Genomic DNA, 20,508 nt, shown 5'->3' on the forward strand with positions numbered 1-20,508 from the left:
CATCATGACAAGGACACTAAATTTTACTACAGTATATTCCTGCGTTTAAAATGACACTTTCGCTACAAAAGACATTTTGAACAGTACATTTATTGTAAACGTTAGTGCTCAGTCAGTTGTTAGAGCAATGGTGGGAATAAGGGATAACCAGACGATATAATACAACTAAATGTAAAGCACATTTTAAGGTTACAGAGGTTTTAAGTTTTGTATAGTTTGTCAATTTGTTTTGAATTTGAACGGCATTACACACAACTTTGAATTGCCAAAGTCGAATGTTTACCGCCTGTATGGGCATGTACAGACCATGGTTAACGGCCTTGTGAGCTGATAAACGCATTTTGCCGTAGTTTGTACACTTTTAAGGCATGCAAGTATTCCCCCATTAAATTTACAAGTTTGAACATGTATCAAAGTACCTTTGAGTTTAATTCAAGGCTTCATTAAAGTAGGAATAATGTGAGCAATGTTTTTAATAAAGCATGATTAACAAATAGAGATAATAATTACTGATGAACACGGCATGTTAAGAGCTATCACAAATATTATGAATTAGTAACATGACATACCAAGATCAACTTAGTATAGGATTTAACTGCATGTCTTGCTTTCTTTGTGGTTTGGGGTCATCATTTATCCTTTCTTACCTGTTGTTCCATCAGCTGTTCCTACATTTACGACATCAGTTCCATCTGTTCCTACTACAGAGAATGTATACGTTGTCTGTGGTTGTAGACCGGGTACGGTGGCTATGGTACCGGGCCCAGTTGAGACAAACGTCCCTGTATCCGAGCGATCTTGACTGATGTATGATATGATGTAGCCTGTGACTGCCGTAACAGCGGTCCACGACAATGCTGCTGAAGTTGAAGTTGTGCTATCCACAATTACGCTAGTAGAATCCGGTAGAGTATCTGTAACAATACGAGATGACACACAGTCAGAATTCGGTTAAATCAAACCAATTCATTGATTAAAGATTCACGGCGTAAAATTACCATGAAATGTAAAAATTTGATATCTGTTTACTTGTATTACGTTGCATAATGACCAAAACTGTATCTGATTCGTTCATTATTTCTAAATGATGGGGCTATGTTAAGACTTGACGATTTCCTAAGTCTTATTACGATCAGCATTACACAATACTGCGAAATTCAGTTTGTATTTTAGACAAGATAAGACACATACGCTTTAATACTATTTCTAACTTGGTTTCTTCCACATCTGTGAGATCAATAATTAACATTGCCATTCAGTAAGTAGAAATTAAGTAGACCTGCAATGGTAATACGTAAAATAGATCTTTCTGCTACCAAAAAAGGAATGCTTTACTGTAATATCTCCTAGCACTTGGAACTGTAACGTAAAATAACTAGTAAAGGCTAGCAATTGCTTTTTCTAACATTTTACTGGAAGCTATATGAAATTTCAACATATAAATAGTAGGCCAAATACCTAAAAATATTTGTTTACTCGGTTACAAAAAAGCTATAAAGTAAATAATCTTGCTATATATATCACGCATGCCGGCTGGTAGCTATAGGGTTATACACTCCAACATCAGCTCAAACTACCCTTATATAAGGGCAATAGCATAGTTGAACATTCTTCTCCCTGCTAATGCACTTTCGAAACTGACTGAAGTGAGTGATTTGATCTACTGCTGTTAAAAATTGCGTGGTTTATATTCATCAACAAAACATCAGCAACATATTCAGATTCTTCTTTGCTGCCTTATGAGTCTAAAGTCACAATTCCTACTTAAATTAATGAGACCTGAGAGAGCGAGAATTAAAAGAACGGGAAGTTTAACAAATTACAGTATAAGATATTGAGCACTTTCCGTATCAATTCATTCTGTAAGTTTTTCCAAACAAATGTTGTATTAAGGATTTTCCAAACTTATACTTTACTTTTCTCAATATAACCATAATTGTTAGACTTGAATACAGAGGCAATACAATAGCACCTAGGCAGCATAGTCTCATATCCCCTCAAAGACAGTAAATATACATGTAATACTTTCCAAATTTGGAATAGCTTACAGACGTTTATGTGTGATATGCGCTATACAAGAACCAAATATTATTAATGTTATTAAATATTTTTAAAAGTCCTATTCTGTAAAAATGCCTACTGATTGACCCTATTGGAGCATTGGTGTGTTCCACCCAGTTAACATGAGGCTTGTAGCTGTAATCAACAGACTAATCTACTTGATCCTTTTATCTTTGTATTCTTTTGTGGGATTGCTGACAAGATTCTGTCATTTCTTACTGGTTGTTGCCGAGTCAGAGCCAACAGTTGTTGAGCCTCCAGCCGTAGTTATGGCCTCGACGACAGCGGTGTACAGGGTGTCAGGTGTCAATTTCTCAAATATCGCAGATGAAGTTCCAGCTGAGAAAGTTTGCGAATACTCCTGTGTGCCATCCTCACTGAACAGGTGCACTACGAAGGACTGAGCATCTATGCCCTGGGACATCCAGAGAACCACCAGTTCACGAGCTGTAACTGCCCCAATGGTCACGTCACCTGCAGTACCGACTGTATATAGTTTTAGGGAAATTGATTTTATGAATAAAAACTCGTGATAAAACTAATGTTCCATTTATTTTGGTTCTACTGTTTCATTCATTTGCAACTTATACACAACTCTCTCTTGATCTTCGCTGTTCCTTAATAAATTATTCGGCCTGAATGTAGTGTCCAATTCACTAATAAATATATATCCTTAACATTTCTATTTGAACTTAAAATATAGACAAGTCGCTTACCTAATGGCACAACCGTGAAATCGGCGAGGACACTCGTAATAGGCTCGATATTAGTAAAGACGCCCAAGTTATAATTAGCCCCTGACTGAAGACCACGTATAGCATTGCTCGAAGCTCCTTGGGGTAGGACGTTCTCTAGGACAACCCCTGTGTTCGCATTTTCGGCTAACACCAAGTAGTCAATAAAGAAGTTGTTAGGCGGAAGCGGAGGTTGCCATCTGAATAATTGGGCGGAATCACTGAGCTGGTAAAAGATGACGTTTGTAGGTGGCTTTGGTCCTGTAAAAAATATGATGTTCAAACGGATCTATTAACTTTCTTTGCCATCAAGTGTAATTAAAACATTATTAGAAATATACAATGTATTAAAAAAAAATAGAAGGTAGGTGTATGTACATGATGAGATGTAAAAAGTTGATGCACACTACAAACAAATTGAGGAATGTAATATTTGATCCTTAATTTTTCATACGCTACACCAATTTAGTTAGATCAATTACTACCAGATGGACAGCGAAATTTATAAACTACAGATAGGTGGAAATAAGGGATTCATCGCCAAATTCAATGTCAGATTAGAATGCACTACGATTGAAAATAAAGTCATAAAACAACGAGTCCTTAGGGTACAAATCCACTGAAAAAACAACTTACTTTCAATAGAAGCAGAAAAATCAGACAAACCAATCAAAAAAGGTTTGAGCAAAATCGGATAACTAATAAGAAAGTTGTGATTTTTTGAAAAAGTATGTAAAATTATAGAACAATGGAAATCACAACACACATTTCCAATTTGGTTATCAGTTTGTGACGTCACGTCCTCACTATTTATCAATTGCTTTATATAGTTTAATCCCATTAATTTCTCTTTTTATCCCCAAAAACTTGATTTCCCAATGCCTTTGCCAATGTTATATGATTTGTATCATATTGCGAACATGACATTGCACAAAATCTTTTATGAGCTTTGAAGAATTTATATTGTTTTCTGAATATTGTATATTCATTTTAATTAATAATATCAAATATTTAGTTGAAATCTCAACAATAAATAATGTCCAATTTCCTTTTGTGTTGGGTGTTTATATATATATATATATAAATGTAGTGGTTTCTCTATCATGTTTCAAACATTTATTTCTCCCAACATAAATCAAATGTTGGTTATATATTTCTAGTACAATAACTAACGTTAACATGTTAGATCAATACGAAACATGATATGAAAACATAATGTAGCAAAAAAGGAGGGCTACAATGTAAACCTGAACCTTTATTTGTTTGCAGCCCTCTTTTGTATCTAAGAAAATCGTGCCGTAGGAAAGGGGAGAGGGTGCAAGGAAAACCCTGCATCAGCTTTGTCAAACAGCTCATGGAAATAAATACAATGCAGTAAGATGAGAGAATGATATGATATAACGTTTCTTTGTGCTTCCACAATATGCGGACATTATCTTTCCAGCTTAAGCTCAAACCTATCAGAAAGGTCAAAAGAGGCAAAAGTAGATCAAAGTCTTGACAACAGACATTACAAAATAGGTGCCATTGCAAGAAATCGCCACATCACCCCAACACCTCTATATTTTCACATGTACGGTACAATCAGTATTTACAAAATTATTGTGCTTACGTGTAAATTGAGGTTTTCTGTCAAAATCACTTGGAGTTGGATTTGAACTCGTAATGATGTCAACATCAATGACGTACTGTGTTCCTGGAGTAAGTCCATTGAATCGATGGGTCATACTTGTCATGGGAACAAGAGGTTGTGCTTTGACCACTGTTGTGGTACCATCAGAAGCAAAGAGTGTGACGACGTAAGATATAATGCCCTGTGTCGAGTCATGGTCCCAGATAAAGTTGATGAAGTCCTCGCCCAGTTCGTCAATAGTGATACCAGTATCATCTATAATTTAAATAAATTGATTTTATTCAATAAAACATTAAAGGAGATTGATATCCTGCAGAAATAGGTAGCCCCATTTAGACAAGAGATACGGAATATAGAACATTTGTTTTCTTGACTAAACACTATTATAAAACTGCACTCCTAGATCTTAATCAAATGGCTGGTTGAGCCCAGTCGAGCGCGATTTATCTAATGTTATATTAATGATATCACACATTTTTTTTAATGAAAAACACGCGTTATTCGACAATTCTGATGTAAGCGATGAGGTGGGCTAAAACCTGCATATCCCAGCATGTGTATGCATGTAGAAATAAATGCGCTCAATTTTGTGTCATTGCACGCTAAAATACAAGTCTACTAAACTTGAGATTTATTTGCCATCAATAATGACATTGAACAATCTTAAAAACACTTCTTCTGCAATAAAATAACAACGATCTTGGAGTTTGTCGTATACAACAAATGAAGCATGTTATTATTCTTTCATGATTTATAACAGGATATATCTGCTCTTGTTGAGGCTATTTATGCATGATGCATCTATCGTACTCAGCCTGACAGCTATGTTTGATAGATGCATACAGCCTCAACTCAAATGCAAATAGATCATAATAATGAACTCATTTGCATGCACCTTTTACTTCTTATCTGGAACCTAAAAATTAAATGTTGGATTATAAATTATTTAGCAATATTTAAGTTGAAATGAGTTAAATCATGAAAGAAAAGTGAGAAATTTACTTCATGTTGACATGTTAACCGGAGTGTTTGCTCAGTAAGTAGAGCGTCCGCCTCACAACCGGGAGGTCGTGGGTTCGAACCCCGGCCGCGTCATACCAAAAGACGTTAAAAGATGGGAGTTGTTGCTACCTTGTTTGGCGTTCAACAATAAGGTATAGAGCAACGTCGATCTGGCGCTGCTCAGTGGCTGCCGGGCTCACGATCAATTGGGCAAAAAGAATTTCCGTTTCGGTTTAATAACATTTGGAGTGGACTATTAGGCTATTATTATTAGTATTATTATTATTATGATTTCTGTAGTTCACATTTTAACAAGATTTTATAACTTTAAAAGGATTAAAGTTGGAAAGCTTGCATGAATATGCTTTTATGAATTACCTGGTGGAGGTATTACAGGAGGCAGGACTGAGAGTTGTGCTTGAGTTCTAATACCATTCCGTTGACTGTACAGGTTGAAAACGTAGTCTACGTTCGGTGTGAGATCAAGGATCTGTTCTGACGTCCTGTCAACTGGCAGTTCTATAGAGACAGGCCCCTGGTCGTACGAGATGACATATCCATCAACGTTTCCCGGGTTACCCCAGGAGATAGTATAACTTGTATCGGATGTCTGTTGTATGGTAGCGCCTGTTGGAGCAAGAGGTATAGCTGGAATGCAAGAATAGAAAGTTTTAAAAAATGGCTGTAAAATAATGATAACTTCTTTAATAAAGAGAAGGTTGAATTCTGCTTTAGGTTAATTATATTAGTGATCTCTCTCATTATTTAATTCCTATCAGGGAAATATTTTTTTTTTTAAAGCAATGCTTCTTCCTCTATGCTCAAAATATGACTAGAAATAGATTAAAACTTTTGATCAAATGTCTATGATACATGTGTTCAGTGATTTTCAGAAAGACTGAGCCCATTTTGATGATTCCTAACCTCATGATACAAACTTATTGATACAACCTGTTATTCACTTTTATTTCAATTTCTTCCACAATTCAGTTGAATAACGAGAAATAAACTTTATTTTTGTTCGGGTAGAAAATGTGAAAAAAACCCTCAAATGTCATATTTTTCAGTGTAATCCTACTTTTTCAATCTTTGCTTATCTTAATTTGCTGTGTCTGTCACAGGCATACTGGTGGGGGACTTGGTGGGTGTTTTACCCTGTCACCATTTCTCAATAGTTTCCTCACATTCCGCCTAATCTATCATAAGATTTGAGTAGACACGAAACCGAGAATTATCGATGTTTTATCATAACTTAATCACAATTAAATTGAATAAATGACACGTATTTGTCAAGCTTAGATCATCTTCTTTCATTTGATGCAACTCATATGATGCATATTTCACGCATGAGTGATTACAAAAAAAAATTGGAGATGAAATCAAAAAGTCATTTGGCGGGCGGTATCTGAATTTCAAGGAGAAAATCACATTTCTAGGAAGTTCAATTTCTGCCCTTTCATATGACACCTCAATCACGAACAATGAGCCAAGAATAACACAGTTCCGTTTGTTTTAAATAATGCTTGGATTTCCATAACTTGGTTAAACGAGTTCGTTTTCACTGGCTGTCTGCTGTAGCAACAACCAGGGTTGATAAAAGACTTAACTCCGTTTCGTTAACGATCAGCCATGCATCTAGTCTTTCATCTTCTTTGTGCATGGTTGATCTGCAACGAAACGGAGTTAAATCTTTTGTCAACCCTGGTTGTTGCTACGGCAGGCAGCCAGTGAAAACGAACTAGTTTATTCAAATTATTGTAATGCAAGCATTACTTTAAACAAACAGAACTTTGTTATTCCAGGCTCTTTTTTCCCGATTGAGGTGTCATATGAAAAGGCAGAAATTGAATTTTCTAGAAATGTGATTTTCTCCTTGAAATTTAGATACCACCCGCCAGATGACTTTTGGGTTTCCTCTCTTCAAAATTGTTTGTAATCTCTCATGCACGAAATATGCATCAAATGATTTGCATCAAATGAAAGAGGATGATCTAAGCTTTACAAATATGTATCATTTATTAATAATAATTGTAATTCAGTTATGATGAAACATCGATAATTCTCGGTTTCGTTTTTTTCTGAGATGCACTGTATATACACTGTGAAATATGCATTATATGAGTTGCATCAAATGAAAGAAGAGGATCTAAGCTTTCCAAATGTTTGTCATTTATTAATTATATTGTGATTAAGTTATGATAAAACATCAATAGTTCTCGGTTTCGTATTTTTCTGGGACGCACTGTATATACTATTTTTATTTTATATGTCTGTCTATATATTTTTGTAAAATGAGGAACAAATAAACTTGAAACTTGAAACCCCTCCCCCTCTCTCTCTATCTCTCTTTCTCTCTTTATCTCTCACTGCTCCCTATTACCCCATTCCCTTTATTTTCTCTCCTTCTCTCTCTTTCTCTCTCTCCCTCTATCTCTCTCTCTCTTGCTCTCACTGTCTCTTTTTATTTTTTTCCAATTTCTTTCATATTAAAATCAAGGTCATTTCATGCTCTGTTTGATTTGGTTGAACTAGATTGGAACTAAGATCCATTTGAGTTTGTTTTTTTCTGATTATATTTTCATCTAAATCTCCAAATCAAACTCACCGGCTGGAGGAGGAGCGACAGCTAGAACGATGTTGGCTGGATCGACATCTTCACCCATTAAAGAAGCCACGAGCACATTCCCCAGGTCGCCAGCAGCTAGGTTGGGGTCTTGCAAGGTTATTGTTGTAACGGTAGGGTCTCCAATCACCTCGGTCCTATCCACTCCCCCTGCTGTATATTGTACAACATACCCAGTCACTCCAGTCGGGTTTAGCGGGGCTGTCCATGATACGGTGATGTAGTTCAGTAAGTGAACCTGAAAATACACCCCGGTCGGTGCTAGATGAGGAATATAAATGTAAACGTTTGACTGATTATATGTATCACGTGTAAACTCACTTTATTGTTCAGTAAGTCCGTAACACGTAGGCGTAAAGTGAAATAACGAAATCACAAAGTCGCAATTAAACTCATTTCTGTCTTCTAGTGAAATAATAAAATGCTACAGTCGTAGTAAAATCATGTAAGGCCAACATTCAAATAAAACGGTAAATAAACGAGTAGATAAAATTGTTATAACTGAATATCAAAAATATTCACCAATACTATTGATCACATAACACTTCGTGAATTAAAATAAAACGATAATAGATTAAACACAAAGAACTTTCGACGCTCTTCCTGATAATCACCAATCTCGTTGCATATAAGCACCCCGGATTTGTGGCGAAGGAACGATTAGGTGCAGTTGTCATTCCAACGATGTTTCTATTTCTTTCTTTCTTTTAACATGTATATATGTTATTTCTTTATGGAAGAACAGTCTTTGGACTGATGTTTTGGCCCTTTTAAATAAATGCTCCTTCCCCTTTTGATGATTGCCCTTTTTCTTTTAGCTTCGATGAGTGCCGCTTTTCACTACCAATAAGTGCCCCCATTCATTTTGACTCGTGCCCCTTTTCGTGTCTAATAAGTGCCCTTTTACCTCAAGATTAATGCCCCTTTGACGCCACCGATAAATGCCTCTATCAGAAGCTGTTAGGTGCCCCTTTGACATCTGCCCAATATTCTTCGTTTTAAAAGCCCCTTTTCTATTATCAAGTGCCCCTATTTAGCTAAAGAAACTGCTTCTTTTCAGGTACAAGAAGTGTCCCTAAACTACCTCTGATAATAGCCCCCTAACCCTAGCTGATGACTGCCCCTTTTCAAGTCTGAGAGGTGCCCCTTTTAGTTTATAAGGTGCCCTTTCTCCTTCAGTGTCCCTTTTCATCTCTGGTGAGTGCCCATATTCAGATCTGACGGGGGCTCCTTTAACTTAGATAAGTGCCCCTTTTCCTTTGTAATAAAATTCTCTTTTCATCACTTATGAGTGCCCTTTTTTTTACCTCGGATTAGTGCCCCTTTTCCTTTTTATTAAGAGTGACCCCCCCCCCCCCTTCTCATAAATATCCCTTTTTTATTTTAATAAAAACGCCATTTCCTTCTCATAAATTTCCCCCTTTCCTCTGTAATCTATGCCCCTTTTCCAGTCTCATGAGTTACCGTTTTCAGGTACGATAATTGCCCCTTTTCACATATGATCATAGCTCTTTTTACTCTGGCACGTAGTCCTTTACTTTTCTAATAAATGTCCTTTTCCCTCCTGATAAGTACCCCCTTTTTCCTTTCTCCATAACATGTGCCCCTAATTTGAAGCAACCTTTTCTTGACTTCGCTCGCATTTATAGTTGATGTAAGTATGGAACTTATTAAAGGTTCTTTCAGTCTTTCATGATGAGGTTGTGCTTAAAATGCGATTAGGATTTGTCTCCCCCTCTTTATAAGAGCTAATTATTTGAGGTTCGCAGTGTTTTCTGCTATGTAAATGGGCCTAGCTAGACCTAAAGCATTTGAGCATGATCTGATCATGTATTAACCCACTTGAATATGTCGCTCGTCACTTTGAATATTATCTTCTAACACATAGATCACGATCAAAGTCAAGGTTGCGAAATTTTCACATTGGTCAGATCAAAATCTAAACAAAATTTAACATTAAAAGTATCATTTTACTTGATATTTCGTTTGGCCAAAGTAACAATTAAATCATCTTATTACAAACAACAGGTCCCCGTCTTAAAAAGAGTTGATATCATTCGCAACTATTTACATAAGTGATAGGAGACTGCAAACTTGCGATTGATTGGAGGACTTATGATTGATTTGGATCAATCATTACTCTTTATAATACGGGGCCCAGGTATACTAAAACCATCGATATCATAAACTACATGTGACTTCGGCCTTCAATTAACGTTTTCACATTAACGGGATCTGTCACAATTCGAATGACTCGCATACAAATTACCTGTTTAAATTTGCATAAATTTGCAATAAACAGCAGTCCAGGTGGTATGAACCCAAGAGTAGACATGAATAGGGCAACACAAATATTTGCAGTAAAAATAGACACCTATTTTTTGGTTCTAACTCTCTATAAGCCTACGCTAAGATCATTTAAGCAGTCTCAAGCGTGTTATAAAGATATAATTCAACTATCTCACAATTTATATCTAAAAGGAATTCACGGAAATTGAATTGTATACGTACCCTGAGAAACAACGCATTTGCATAGAAGGAAGACAATTAAGAATGACCCAAGTGACATCCACTTTAATCCCATAATTGCATTGCTGGTTCATTTGCCAATCAAAATATAAACGTCTCCATCAAATAGTACCGATACACGGCATGTCACAACAGTGAAACTTCACATCAGCACTTATATGCCTCAACATATGGAACCAACTTTTTCGATGAGGTGTGTGCATAGGTAAGTTCCTCATTTGACAAACTCTGGGTTTTTTTATTTTTATTTTTGTAAATATATTTTAATGTACATAAAGACATGTATATTTGGAACACAACGACACTCAAGGGTGGTATCAAAACAACAACCCATTCTCCTTGTCTAAGAAATGAAAATAATTGGCATCGGACAACCGTCGAATGGTGTGAGATCCGTCTTGGAGCAATGTTTTGCCAAGAGGTACTGTAAGGCAAGCAAAGTTCATGGGAATCATTGTGCTCAAAAACTGTAATAACAGAGGCTGACGTGCAAGTGTCAGATACACGTGATAAGGATTTTAGCTAAGAGAGGTAAACGTTATGAAGGCAACATTTCTAGTCAAATTGAATTCATTGTACGAGGTGAGAAATGCTATGGTGCACATCTTGCTACTGTATCAAATGAAGATAGTAAACCTGTTTTGTTAGAGAGGGGTTGAGTTGAAGGAATTGCTTATTGCAAGCACATAAACCAATAAAGCCAAAAGTCCCCTATTCCATAATTGAACGATCTATTTCTATTTCACTTTTCCTTATACTCTTTGGCTCGAAAACACAAAGGAGGCTTGTCGACAAACCTCCTTTGTGAATTCGGGGCTTTGTGTTTATATGTCGAGCCTAACCGCTCACGATCGTGGTCTCATGCGTTCTAAAGTACCTCTCTAATTTTTTGGAAAATATTTACTTTATATTTCTTTATAAACGTAATGCTTCCTGGGAGAAATTTCAATAGTTTGAACAAATTTGTGGCTTACACCAGTAAATAAGATCGATTGATCGATCTGTAATTGAAAAACAAGTCAGAAAAAAAAACAAAAATTGTTTTTCAATTACAGATCGATCAATCGATCTTATTTACTGGGTGTAAGCCACAAATATGTTCAAACTATTAAAATTTCTCCCAGGAAGCATTACGTTAATAAAGTTATTGTCCTATGGCGGACTGATGAATATTAATGAGTCAGAATGAATCAGGAGGGCTTGGGTATTTGTTTCTAGTTCATCGTGACTGTGCCATAGACCAGTGATGGCCTGGTGGTAGAGTCGCTGCCCGGCAAGCAGTGGATGGCAGGTTCAAATCCCGCTGGTTCCAAGATTTTGTTTTTCAATTACAGATCGATCAATCGATCTTATTTACTGGGTGTAAGCCACAAATATGTTCAAACTATTATATATTTCTTATCTTATTTGTATGCTTCGTATATGTTTATTTCATGATATAATTGTACATGATTTTCTATTTGATTACTTTTGTAAACATTTTATTCATTGTATTTATTATCGTTCGAATGTTTGTACTTTGAATATGAATTTGTAAGTTTTTGAACGCAGAAATAAAAATATATATATATTTTTTTTTTAAACAAGATCACACATCACACTGTAAGCAAAAACCGTTGGTTTTTCCACATTCTGTAGTTTAGTCGGAATTTGTTAGATAACTACCATAAATAATTCCATTTCAGTGTAAATGCTCGTGCTGAAGAAAAAACTGTTAACTATTCCGGTTTTTGCTCACGTTTTGGTCATGCAGAGCATTAGTCCAGAATCTAACCGGTTGTATACAATAGAAGTGTATATTTCCTACACTTAATTCAAGCGTCCCAAGGTGGCGTTATCAACAATTTGTTTTCTTCGCCGCCTCCGGGCGTCCTCATTTTGAAAAGAATCACGCCCTCTTCTGGTGGCAGTGAATAAGTAGGGGAGGTCGCACTGAGATCAAAATTAAATCGGCCAGATTGTGGACTAGCAGAGCATGATGTATCGACAAGTGGCGACTGTTTTCATGGGGTTTTCCGAGCGTGTAAATGGTATTTCAATCGTGTTTTATGCTATGTAAATGGGTCTAATGTGATAAAAAGCATTCGAGCAAGATCTGATCATTTACTAACCCATTTGATTCTGTCGCTCGTCACTTTAATAAGCCAGTTCACGGTTGCAGTCTGAGCATGAGCAGATAAAGGTCATTGCAGAACAAATTTTGAAATACACGGAGACGAAATACTGGATACGTGCTCATGAAAGTTATGTAACATTATTCATTCATGCACTTTCAGTGCACTCCATAATACACCGGTGGAAGTATTCTTCGTAAAGGATTCTTTGAAAAGGGAAAACAAAGGCCATTATATAGCACCTCCATCGCTGTAAGAGTGATTTTTTCAAAATGTACAAAGTGTGACCTCTTCATGTTTCGAAGATCTGTGGATAATCGGGGTCATTGCAGTAATGTGCTAACCGTGAACTGGTCTATTATTAGGGACTTTTAGATTCGCACGAAGACAATAGGTCTATGCTACGATCGACGTCCTGTTAAAGCACTGCCGTGAATGGAAGTACCACGTATCAGTCCACGCAAATCTAAAAGTCCCTATTATCTCGATCAGATTCAGGGTTGTGAAATGTTGCAGTGGTCAAATAAATTTCTGAACATAATTTAACACTGAAAGAATAATTTGACTTGATATTAATAATTATTGCCAATATTATATTGAATTAAAATGCCGTGTAAGCGTTTTACTTAAAATACACATTTGCTTATTATATGAATTTCAAAATAATTTAAAATGAAATAATCTTTTAATATCAATTGATTTTGACTGGATATATTTTTAGGAATAATGCATTATACCACCACTCAATTTGGGTTTACTGTCTCTCTCTTTCTTTCAATATCTTTCTCAATTTTAATTGTTGAATAATACGTTGATGTCAGTTTATATATCATTATTGGTCCAGTGAAAACCCATGTACCTTATAATTATGTTTAAATGCGATTGCTCTTTAGTATTTCTTTTTCTTTTTCTTTTCATATCTATGTATTTAAAGTGTCAATTTATACAGTTTTATGGTACAAAGTATATTGTGAACCATTTTTATGCCTGTCTTCTTTATTGTATGAAATCCAACTCATGGTTGCAATAAATGAATGAATATTACCTCAAGCCAAAGTGACAGTTAAATCATCTTATTATAAACATCAGAAAAACTAAAATAGTCGATGTCATAAACTACAACTGACTTTCGAAACTTAAATTAATGATTTCAAAATATCGGGATCTGTAACAATGAACAAAATTGGCTACATATCAAATATCAGTCAATGATTGTAGTTTAGTACTTTCCAGAGTCTCAGTTAACATTGATAACGTCGTCTACGCTGTCAGATAGAAACATTATAAAACCTTTTCATGATTTACATTTAACTGCAAACAATTCAATTATGATTAATTTTCGTTTTTTTTTCTCCCTTCTTTAGGTAGGACATAATGACCATTCCATTTGTGCAGCCATCTTGTTGGAAACTGCACTTGTTTACTGATGTTGGCGTATTAAAGGAGAGCAGTATAGGGCAGCAAATGTCAGCATAATCATTTTGCTTGAGGAGTAGGAGGTCATATAAAACCTTGTACATTGGATGAGTGTATTTCGCTAGCCTTAAGAGGTTGTCAATTTATGAAATCACCAAGCCGTTAAGGCTAGGTTTAGTGCTGCAAAATATTCGACCACGGACACTCCCTACCTTTGTTCGACAAAACGAACCTTACTCATGCAGGAGTAGAGAACGCCTCGCTGTTGATGCACCCCCATTTTATCGATTGATCATATTCGTTGTTATCATATTTTGGTCCTATTCATTGAATGCCATCACATAACACATAACAATGGGCCATATACACAACTGAATGCGATAGTAGAACGCACTACTTATTTCCCCAATCTGCCGCGCATACGGCAAAGGTTTAAGGATTATGAATCACATTATGACATCATTGTTGTTCTGCAAAGTATAGATTGGGAGCTTTTGTGTGTTTGCGGGAGTACGTATTGCCCCGGAGAAAATAACGTAGACAAAGAAAGAGAACTCACCTCTGTATTTGTTTTTCTCATACATAAATCCCTCCTTAAATATTGATAGTGAAACCATAGAAACCAAGTCCCCAACATTTGGGCACGACGGGAATAGAGTCGTAATACAATAGACCAGTTCACGGTTAGCACATGCCCCAAATGACCCCGAATATCCACAGATCTCAAAACATGAACAGGTCCCACTTTGTACATTTTGTAATTATCACTCCTACAGCGATGGATGTGCTACATAAATAGCCTTTATTTCCCCCTTTTCAAAGATTACCTCCACCTGTGTATAATGAGTGCACTGCTTGTGCATAAATGAATAATGATTACCCAACTTTTATGAGTACGCATCCAGTATTTTGTCTCCGTGTATTTCACAATTTGGTCTGCAATTACTTTATCTGCTCATGCTCCGACTGCAGCTATGAACTGGTTTACTATGAAGAGATTTTCTTCTTTTTCCATCTGAAGAAAAACAGGAAAGGCATTAAAAGATAACTCCCGATATTCACTTAGCGCAGATGATCATTCATCAGTGTTCATCACCGCACTTGTACTTAATTAAATGCACCATACATCTGTTCAAAGGATGACAATGCCAACAAAAATTCTTTACATCTTTCAAATAAGCCAGTTTGTAGGTACTATCAGCAAAGTAACCAGGAATGCTCATCTGTATCAAATCGACTTGTTTACCAATTTGTGAAATCTTCTGAAATAAAAGTCTCTTTTGACAACCATAAGGACTAACCAAAAAGCACTAATGTGTGCAAAGTGAATTTCATCTATAGATACATTGTTGTGCACAGGCGTATAAACTAAATAAGTGACTAGGGGTTCTGGAGAGAAACATGCATACATTAAAATACATTGGTAAAGAGGACTATTAATTAAACCGTACTGAGACACATACTATTTACATGTTCATGAAAGTTATGCAATCATCACTCGTTTATGCACCGCTTGTTTATTCCACGACACAGAGGGGAGGGGTGGAACATTTATTTCCAAGGAGGAAACAAACAAAATTCATGAAGCACCTTTATTACTTTAACTTATGTGTATTTTACTTTCTTTCTTGAATCACTTGATGTTCGTATGCCCACAATTATACAATTGCCACACAACTACGCCAGGAGTGTCATTTTTGACAGACATGGCGCATTATAAATCTTTACTAATATTATTATTATGTGAGAAGTTATACTACAAACACACAAAGTGGCATATCTATTTATGTTCAAAAGATCTGTGAAGGTACGGGGTTACTTATGTTACGTGCTAACTACGAAAGCGGAAGTAAAATAACGAAAGAGAAGATGCTCTTTGCAGTCGAAGAGAGTAGCGAATAGTTTATATTGCATAAATTACGTGTTGTTAGGTAGGACAAGCATCCGTTTCCTACCTAGCAACAATTAGTGTATGCTATTCACATTCTGACTCTTGACATAAAATAATTTGTAACAGGTGAATGAAATAATTTGTAACGAGGCACTTAGCAAAGATTTGTGCTTTAAATTTGATTACATAACGAAAATGGCCTATTTCATGCTTTCGTCCGTCCTGTCACTATAATTTCGCTAAGCCATCCCACAATACTTAAAATGATCCCAAATATCCACAGATATTTTACACATGTAGTAGTTCCACTTTGTGCATTCTAGAACAATCATAGTCATGGATGAGCTTTATATATACTTTTTGTTTGCCTTCTTGAGCAGAATACTTCCACCTGTGTTCCATAAAATATACCGTCAGTTCATAAATGAATAATGATTACTTCACTTTCATGATCATGCACTTATCCAGTATTTATCGCGGTTAATTTTCAATTTTGGTACGAATGACCTTTGTCTGCCCATGCGCAGATAGTATCTACGAACTGGCTCATTTATCTCCGAATGATAAGTGACTGACCTGATATCATTCCCTATTACTTCGACACATACCACGACTTTTTGTCATCTTCGTTGTGATTTTACTCCTACATTCCCTCCTACAACCTTTGTTTTTTGTAAATATTGCATTACGACAGAAAACACGATATGAAGTGAAGAGAAAAGTGAAAAGACAGGACTTTTGAAGTTACTTTGATTTTTTGAAAATAGTTGCGATCGTCTTAAGTTGCCTTCGTTTTCCTTCGCTCTGTGGATTTTCTTCTTCCTTAGAAAAAAACCCGAAATGCTCAAGATCACTGAAGGCAGTACACCACAGACATACATTAAACTTGAATAACTAATCTTCCATGAACTTTTGTCGACGCCGCATTTAGTAATATGTGAATTGTGATTTCAACAATGACCGGCAAATATTTGATGAATGACGTCTGAGTTCTGCTCGAGAACAATCGAATATATCTACATTCCGAGCAAATCCTTTGAATTTGCACGAAAGAAAAAGCAGTGCGGGGGCAAATAAAAAAAATTACCGCAAGAAGAGCAGAACAAAAGTATATTCATGAGACACGATCGAATCTTTTCTATGCAATTCCCGACGCTCCCAAAAGCATATTTGTTCTGTTCATTCAATACTGGTTGGGGATAATGGAAATATTCTATTTATTTTGCATGAAACTTAGAAATCGAAAACCCAACACCCACAACACTGATATGAGATATGACAAGGGCAGGGGCAGATACGATGATGAATACCTACATTATGATGACGATTTACTGTAGGATGATGAATACTTTCTTGATTAAGGAGTTAAGTAATATATTAGAAAGAGATACAATGTATGCAAATTATTTATTTCTGATATTTATACAGTGTGGGAGATATCACCAATTCGATGGTCTTCCATGAGGCCCTGTTTGGTAAGAATAAAAAGAGGAACAGCAGCAAAAACAAAATAGATAAATACATAAGCATATAAACAGGTAAAATACAAATTAATCCTCATGAAATAACTGATCATTCAAGAATTATCCGTGATCATTTACAAAGAAATATGTAAATGTAATTATTTTCAATATCAATAGAAAATACATTAAAGAAAATGAAAATAAAATAAAGAACAGATGATAACAACGTATTTAAAATAAAGAAAACAAACGATTGAAAACGTACATTTTTATAATCTCTTATAGCTTAACACACGGGATACCATTTTAACATACATATTTACATCGGCATTGGCATTGGCTGAAGTATGACACCGTGCTATAATAAAATAAACAAACAAACAAACATTCAATTGCTCTTAATTAATACACTTAGGTTGTGGTTGTTTACAAGATAGCTCAACAAAGGATACATTAGATGTATGAAATAAACGTTAACCATGTCAACCAAATTTAATAATTTTGCAAATAGGAAAAATTGGTTAGCTTCGCACGAAAACACCCCCAAAAGTTCACTTACACGCCATCTGCAGATAACATGGCTTTTATAGTTTGCTTAAAACTGTTCCAAGTAGTTTATGTAATGTATAAGCTGAACACCAGATGTTTAGGACATAATTATCAATAATTATGTGGGAGCATAACTTCATATTTTGTTGACATACTATGAGGTTAGATTGGCTTATGACAATACAGACATATTATATTTATTTGTTTAAATCAGGTACATCCAAACCACTGACTTTTTTCTGTGCTGACATATCAATCATTTTTTCAAATTAAGGAGTGGAATGATTAGTACCTGAAAACTTATCAAGCTAACTTGTCTGGTCTGTCCCACGCACCTCCACTCCTCCCCCAAAGTTATTGTGCTTACATACACTGTTGACCAAAAAGTTGGACTGACTTTTTTTTTTACTTTTGATCTTGACAATATGGTTTATAATTCTCCGTAGATATAGATCATGCGATACAGATCATCGCTTGCAGGGAGAGTGTGCAAGAAATATTTTGTTTTCGTCATATGCATACGGCGTGAAAAGCAGTGCTTACAAATTGTATCGACTCTAGTTTGGAGTTGCCACGAGTGGGTTTTGACCTACATCCCGTAAATGACCCATGTACAGCCAACCATTTAAAAGCATCCAATTAATATTTTATTTCATTTGATTTCATTTATCCACAATGACAGCAAATTTACAAAGTTTTTTGTTTTAAAATTCATTCCAATTAAAATATTAACAAACAAAAAATATACATAATAAGGTACATGCAATGCAGTAAAAGTATACAATTGAGTCTATAAATGTAATGCTTCCTGGGAGAAATTTCAATAGTTTAAACATATTTGTGGCTTACACCCAGTAAATAAGATCGATTGATCGATCTGTAATTGAAAAACAAGTCAGAAAAAATCTTGGAACCAGCGGGATTTGAACATGCCATCTACTGCTTGCCGGGCAGCGACTCTACCACCAGGCCATCACTGGTCCATTAGTCCGCCATTTATTAGTCCGCCATAGGACAATAACTATTAATAAGTCAGAATGAATCAGGAGAGCTTGGGTATTTGTTTCTAGTTCATCGTGACTGTGCCATGGACCAGTGATGGCTTGGTGGTAGAGTCGCTGCCCGGCAAGCAGTAGATGGCAGGTTCAAATCCCGCTGGTTCCAAGATTTTTTCTGACTTGTTTTTCAATTACAGATCGTTCAATTGATCTTATTTACTGGGTGTAAGCCACAAATATGTTTAAACAATTGAGTCTCAGACGACAATTGCTTGCTGTATTGTGGAGGAAACCCAGGAAAAGCATAGCTTGTAATTTAGGTTCCCTAACATAATATGGTAGCAGTAAAGCTTGTGAAGTACATGTACTCTTCGAACAAAATTGTCCTTTTTCTGAATCACACTGTAAAAGCTCCACTTAATGAAAACCTAAGGTGAACATCACAAATGTACAGAATTATGATCCCGCATTAATTTACCACGAGATATGAAGTACATTAAGTCACGTAAAGTTATTTGACTCAAAATCAACGTCGATGTCGTGGCGATTTGAGTATCTAAAAACATGGTTATTGCTTCCTGAAAGTAAGTTTCTTCGTTGTACTTTTTTTTAGACACCCTATATATAAAAGTACGGTTGTGAACGTGCCAGGTCGTTTTCTTTTCATGATGTTGGTACCAGTCACGTATCAGATTGTATTATGATGGTTTTTCATCCGGAACGCCTTTGATTAGAAAATATTATGTGTACCTTACAACGCGACCAGAAATAAGGGTTCGGCTTATACATTATTGGTACATGAAGCAAGTACTGGTACGAATTCCGGATCATTTGGACACCAATGCACATGAAAGTGTCCCATTCCGAATATGATAGCAATCCAACCCTAAACACATTACAACTTCTAAACTTAGCTTTCCTCTGCTTTAATTGAAGCAGCGTTTACTGCGAATAGAGATGGAATCCGCCTTAAAATAAAGATCTATTTGGAAAGAAAATCAACAGGAAAGAAACAGTCGTAGTAGTAGGTCTAGACTGTTGCAAACAGGTTGTCTTACCTCAAATTTTGAGTATCATTAGTCGACATTACTTATCAAAGCTGAGTTATGATACAGAACATAACAATAAAAATGAATCTTAAAGATAACATAGGTTGGTTAATACCGTCTCCTACAGATAAACTCTACTGAAATGCATCATGGACTGGGCTATTCAAAAAGGTTATAAATAGACTAGTTAAGCATGTATGATGATGAGGAAAAGATGTTATAGCCTACTCGTCAGGGATGGTAATTTCCAGAGAAGAAAATGTGCCCAACTTTTAAACTGTCAACTATCTTGTCTCAATCGCCCAAGTTCACACAATGATAAATAGACAAAGAATAGAGAGAGTCTGACAAACAGTTTATGTGAATACTAGGAGGGGTGAATACTAGGAGGGATGAACTTATCAAGCAAAAGCACAGAGAGTTTGACTATGGTCAATATATAAATG

General features: G+C 35.8%; 1 protein-coding gene across 1 annotated transcript in view; it reads right to left on the reverse strand.

Moving 5' to 3' along the window:
• Positions 1-14,392, reverse strand: part of LOC592568 (tenascin-N-like) — a 31,001-nt gene extending 16,609 nt beyond the window's left edge. Inside the window, exons 1-7 of the mRNA XM_030985085.1 lie at positions 14,350-14,392; positions 8,036-8,314; positions 5,809-6,057; positions 4,408-4,683; positions 2,778-3,056; positions 2,281-2,547; positions 648-914 (exon numbers count right to left, since the gene is read on the reverse strand). Of these exons, the coding sequence (XP_030840945.1) occupies positions 648-914; positions 2,281-2,547; positions 2,778-3,056; positions 4,408-4,683; positions 5,809-6,057; positions 8,036-8,314; positions 14,350-14,392 (1,660 nt within the window). The remainder of the gene's footprint in view (positions 1-647; positions 915-2,280; positions 2,548-2,777; positions 3,057-4,407; positions 4,684-5,808; positions 6,058-8,035; positions 8,315-14,349) is intronic.
• Between the last annotated feature and the right edge of the window lie 6,116 nt (positions 14,393-20,508).

Source organism: Strongylocentrotus purpuratus, unplaced genomic scaffold (assembly GCF_000002235.5).
Source record: "Strongylocentrotus purpuratus isolate Spur 01 unplaced genomic scaffold, Spur_5.0 spur5_scaffold_14, whole genome shotgun sequence".
Taxonomy (NCBI): domain Eukaryota; kingdom Metazoa; phylum Echinodermata; class Echinoidea; order Camarodonta; family Strongylocentrotidae; genus Strongylocentrotus; species Strongylocentrotus purpuratus.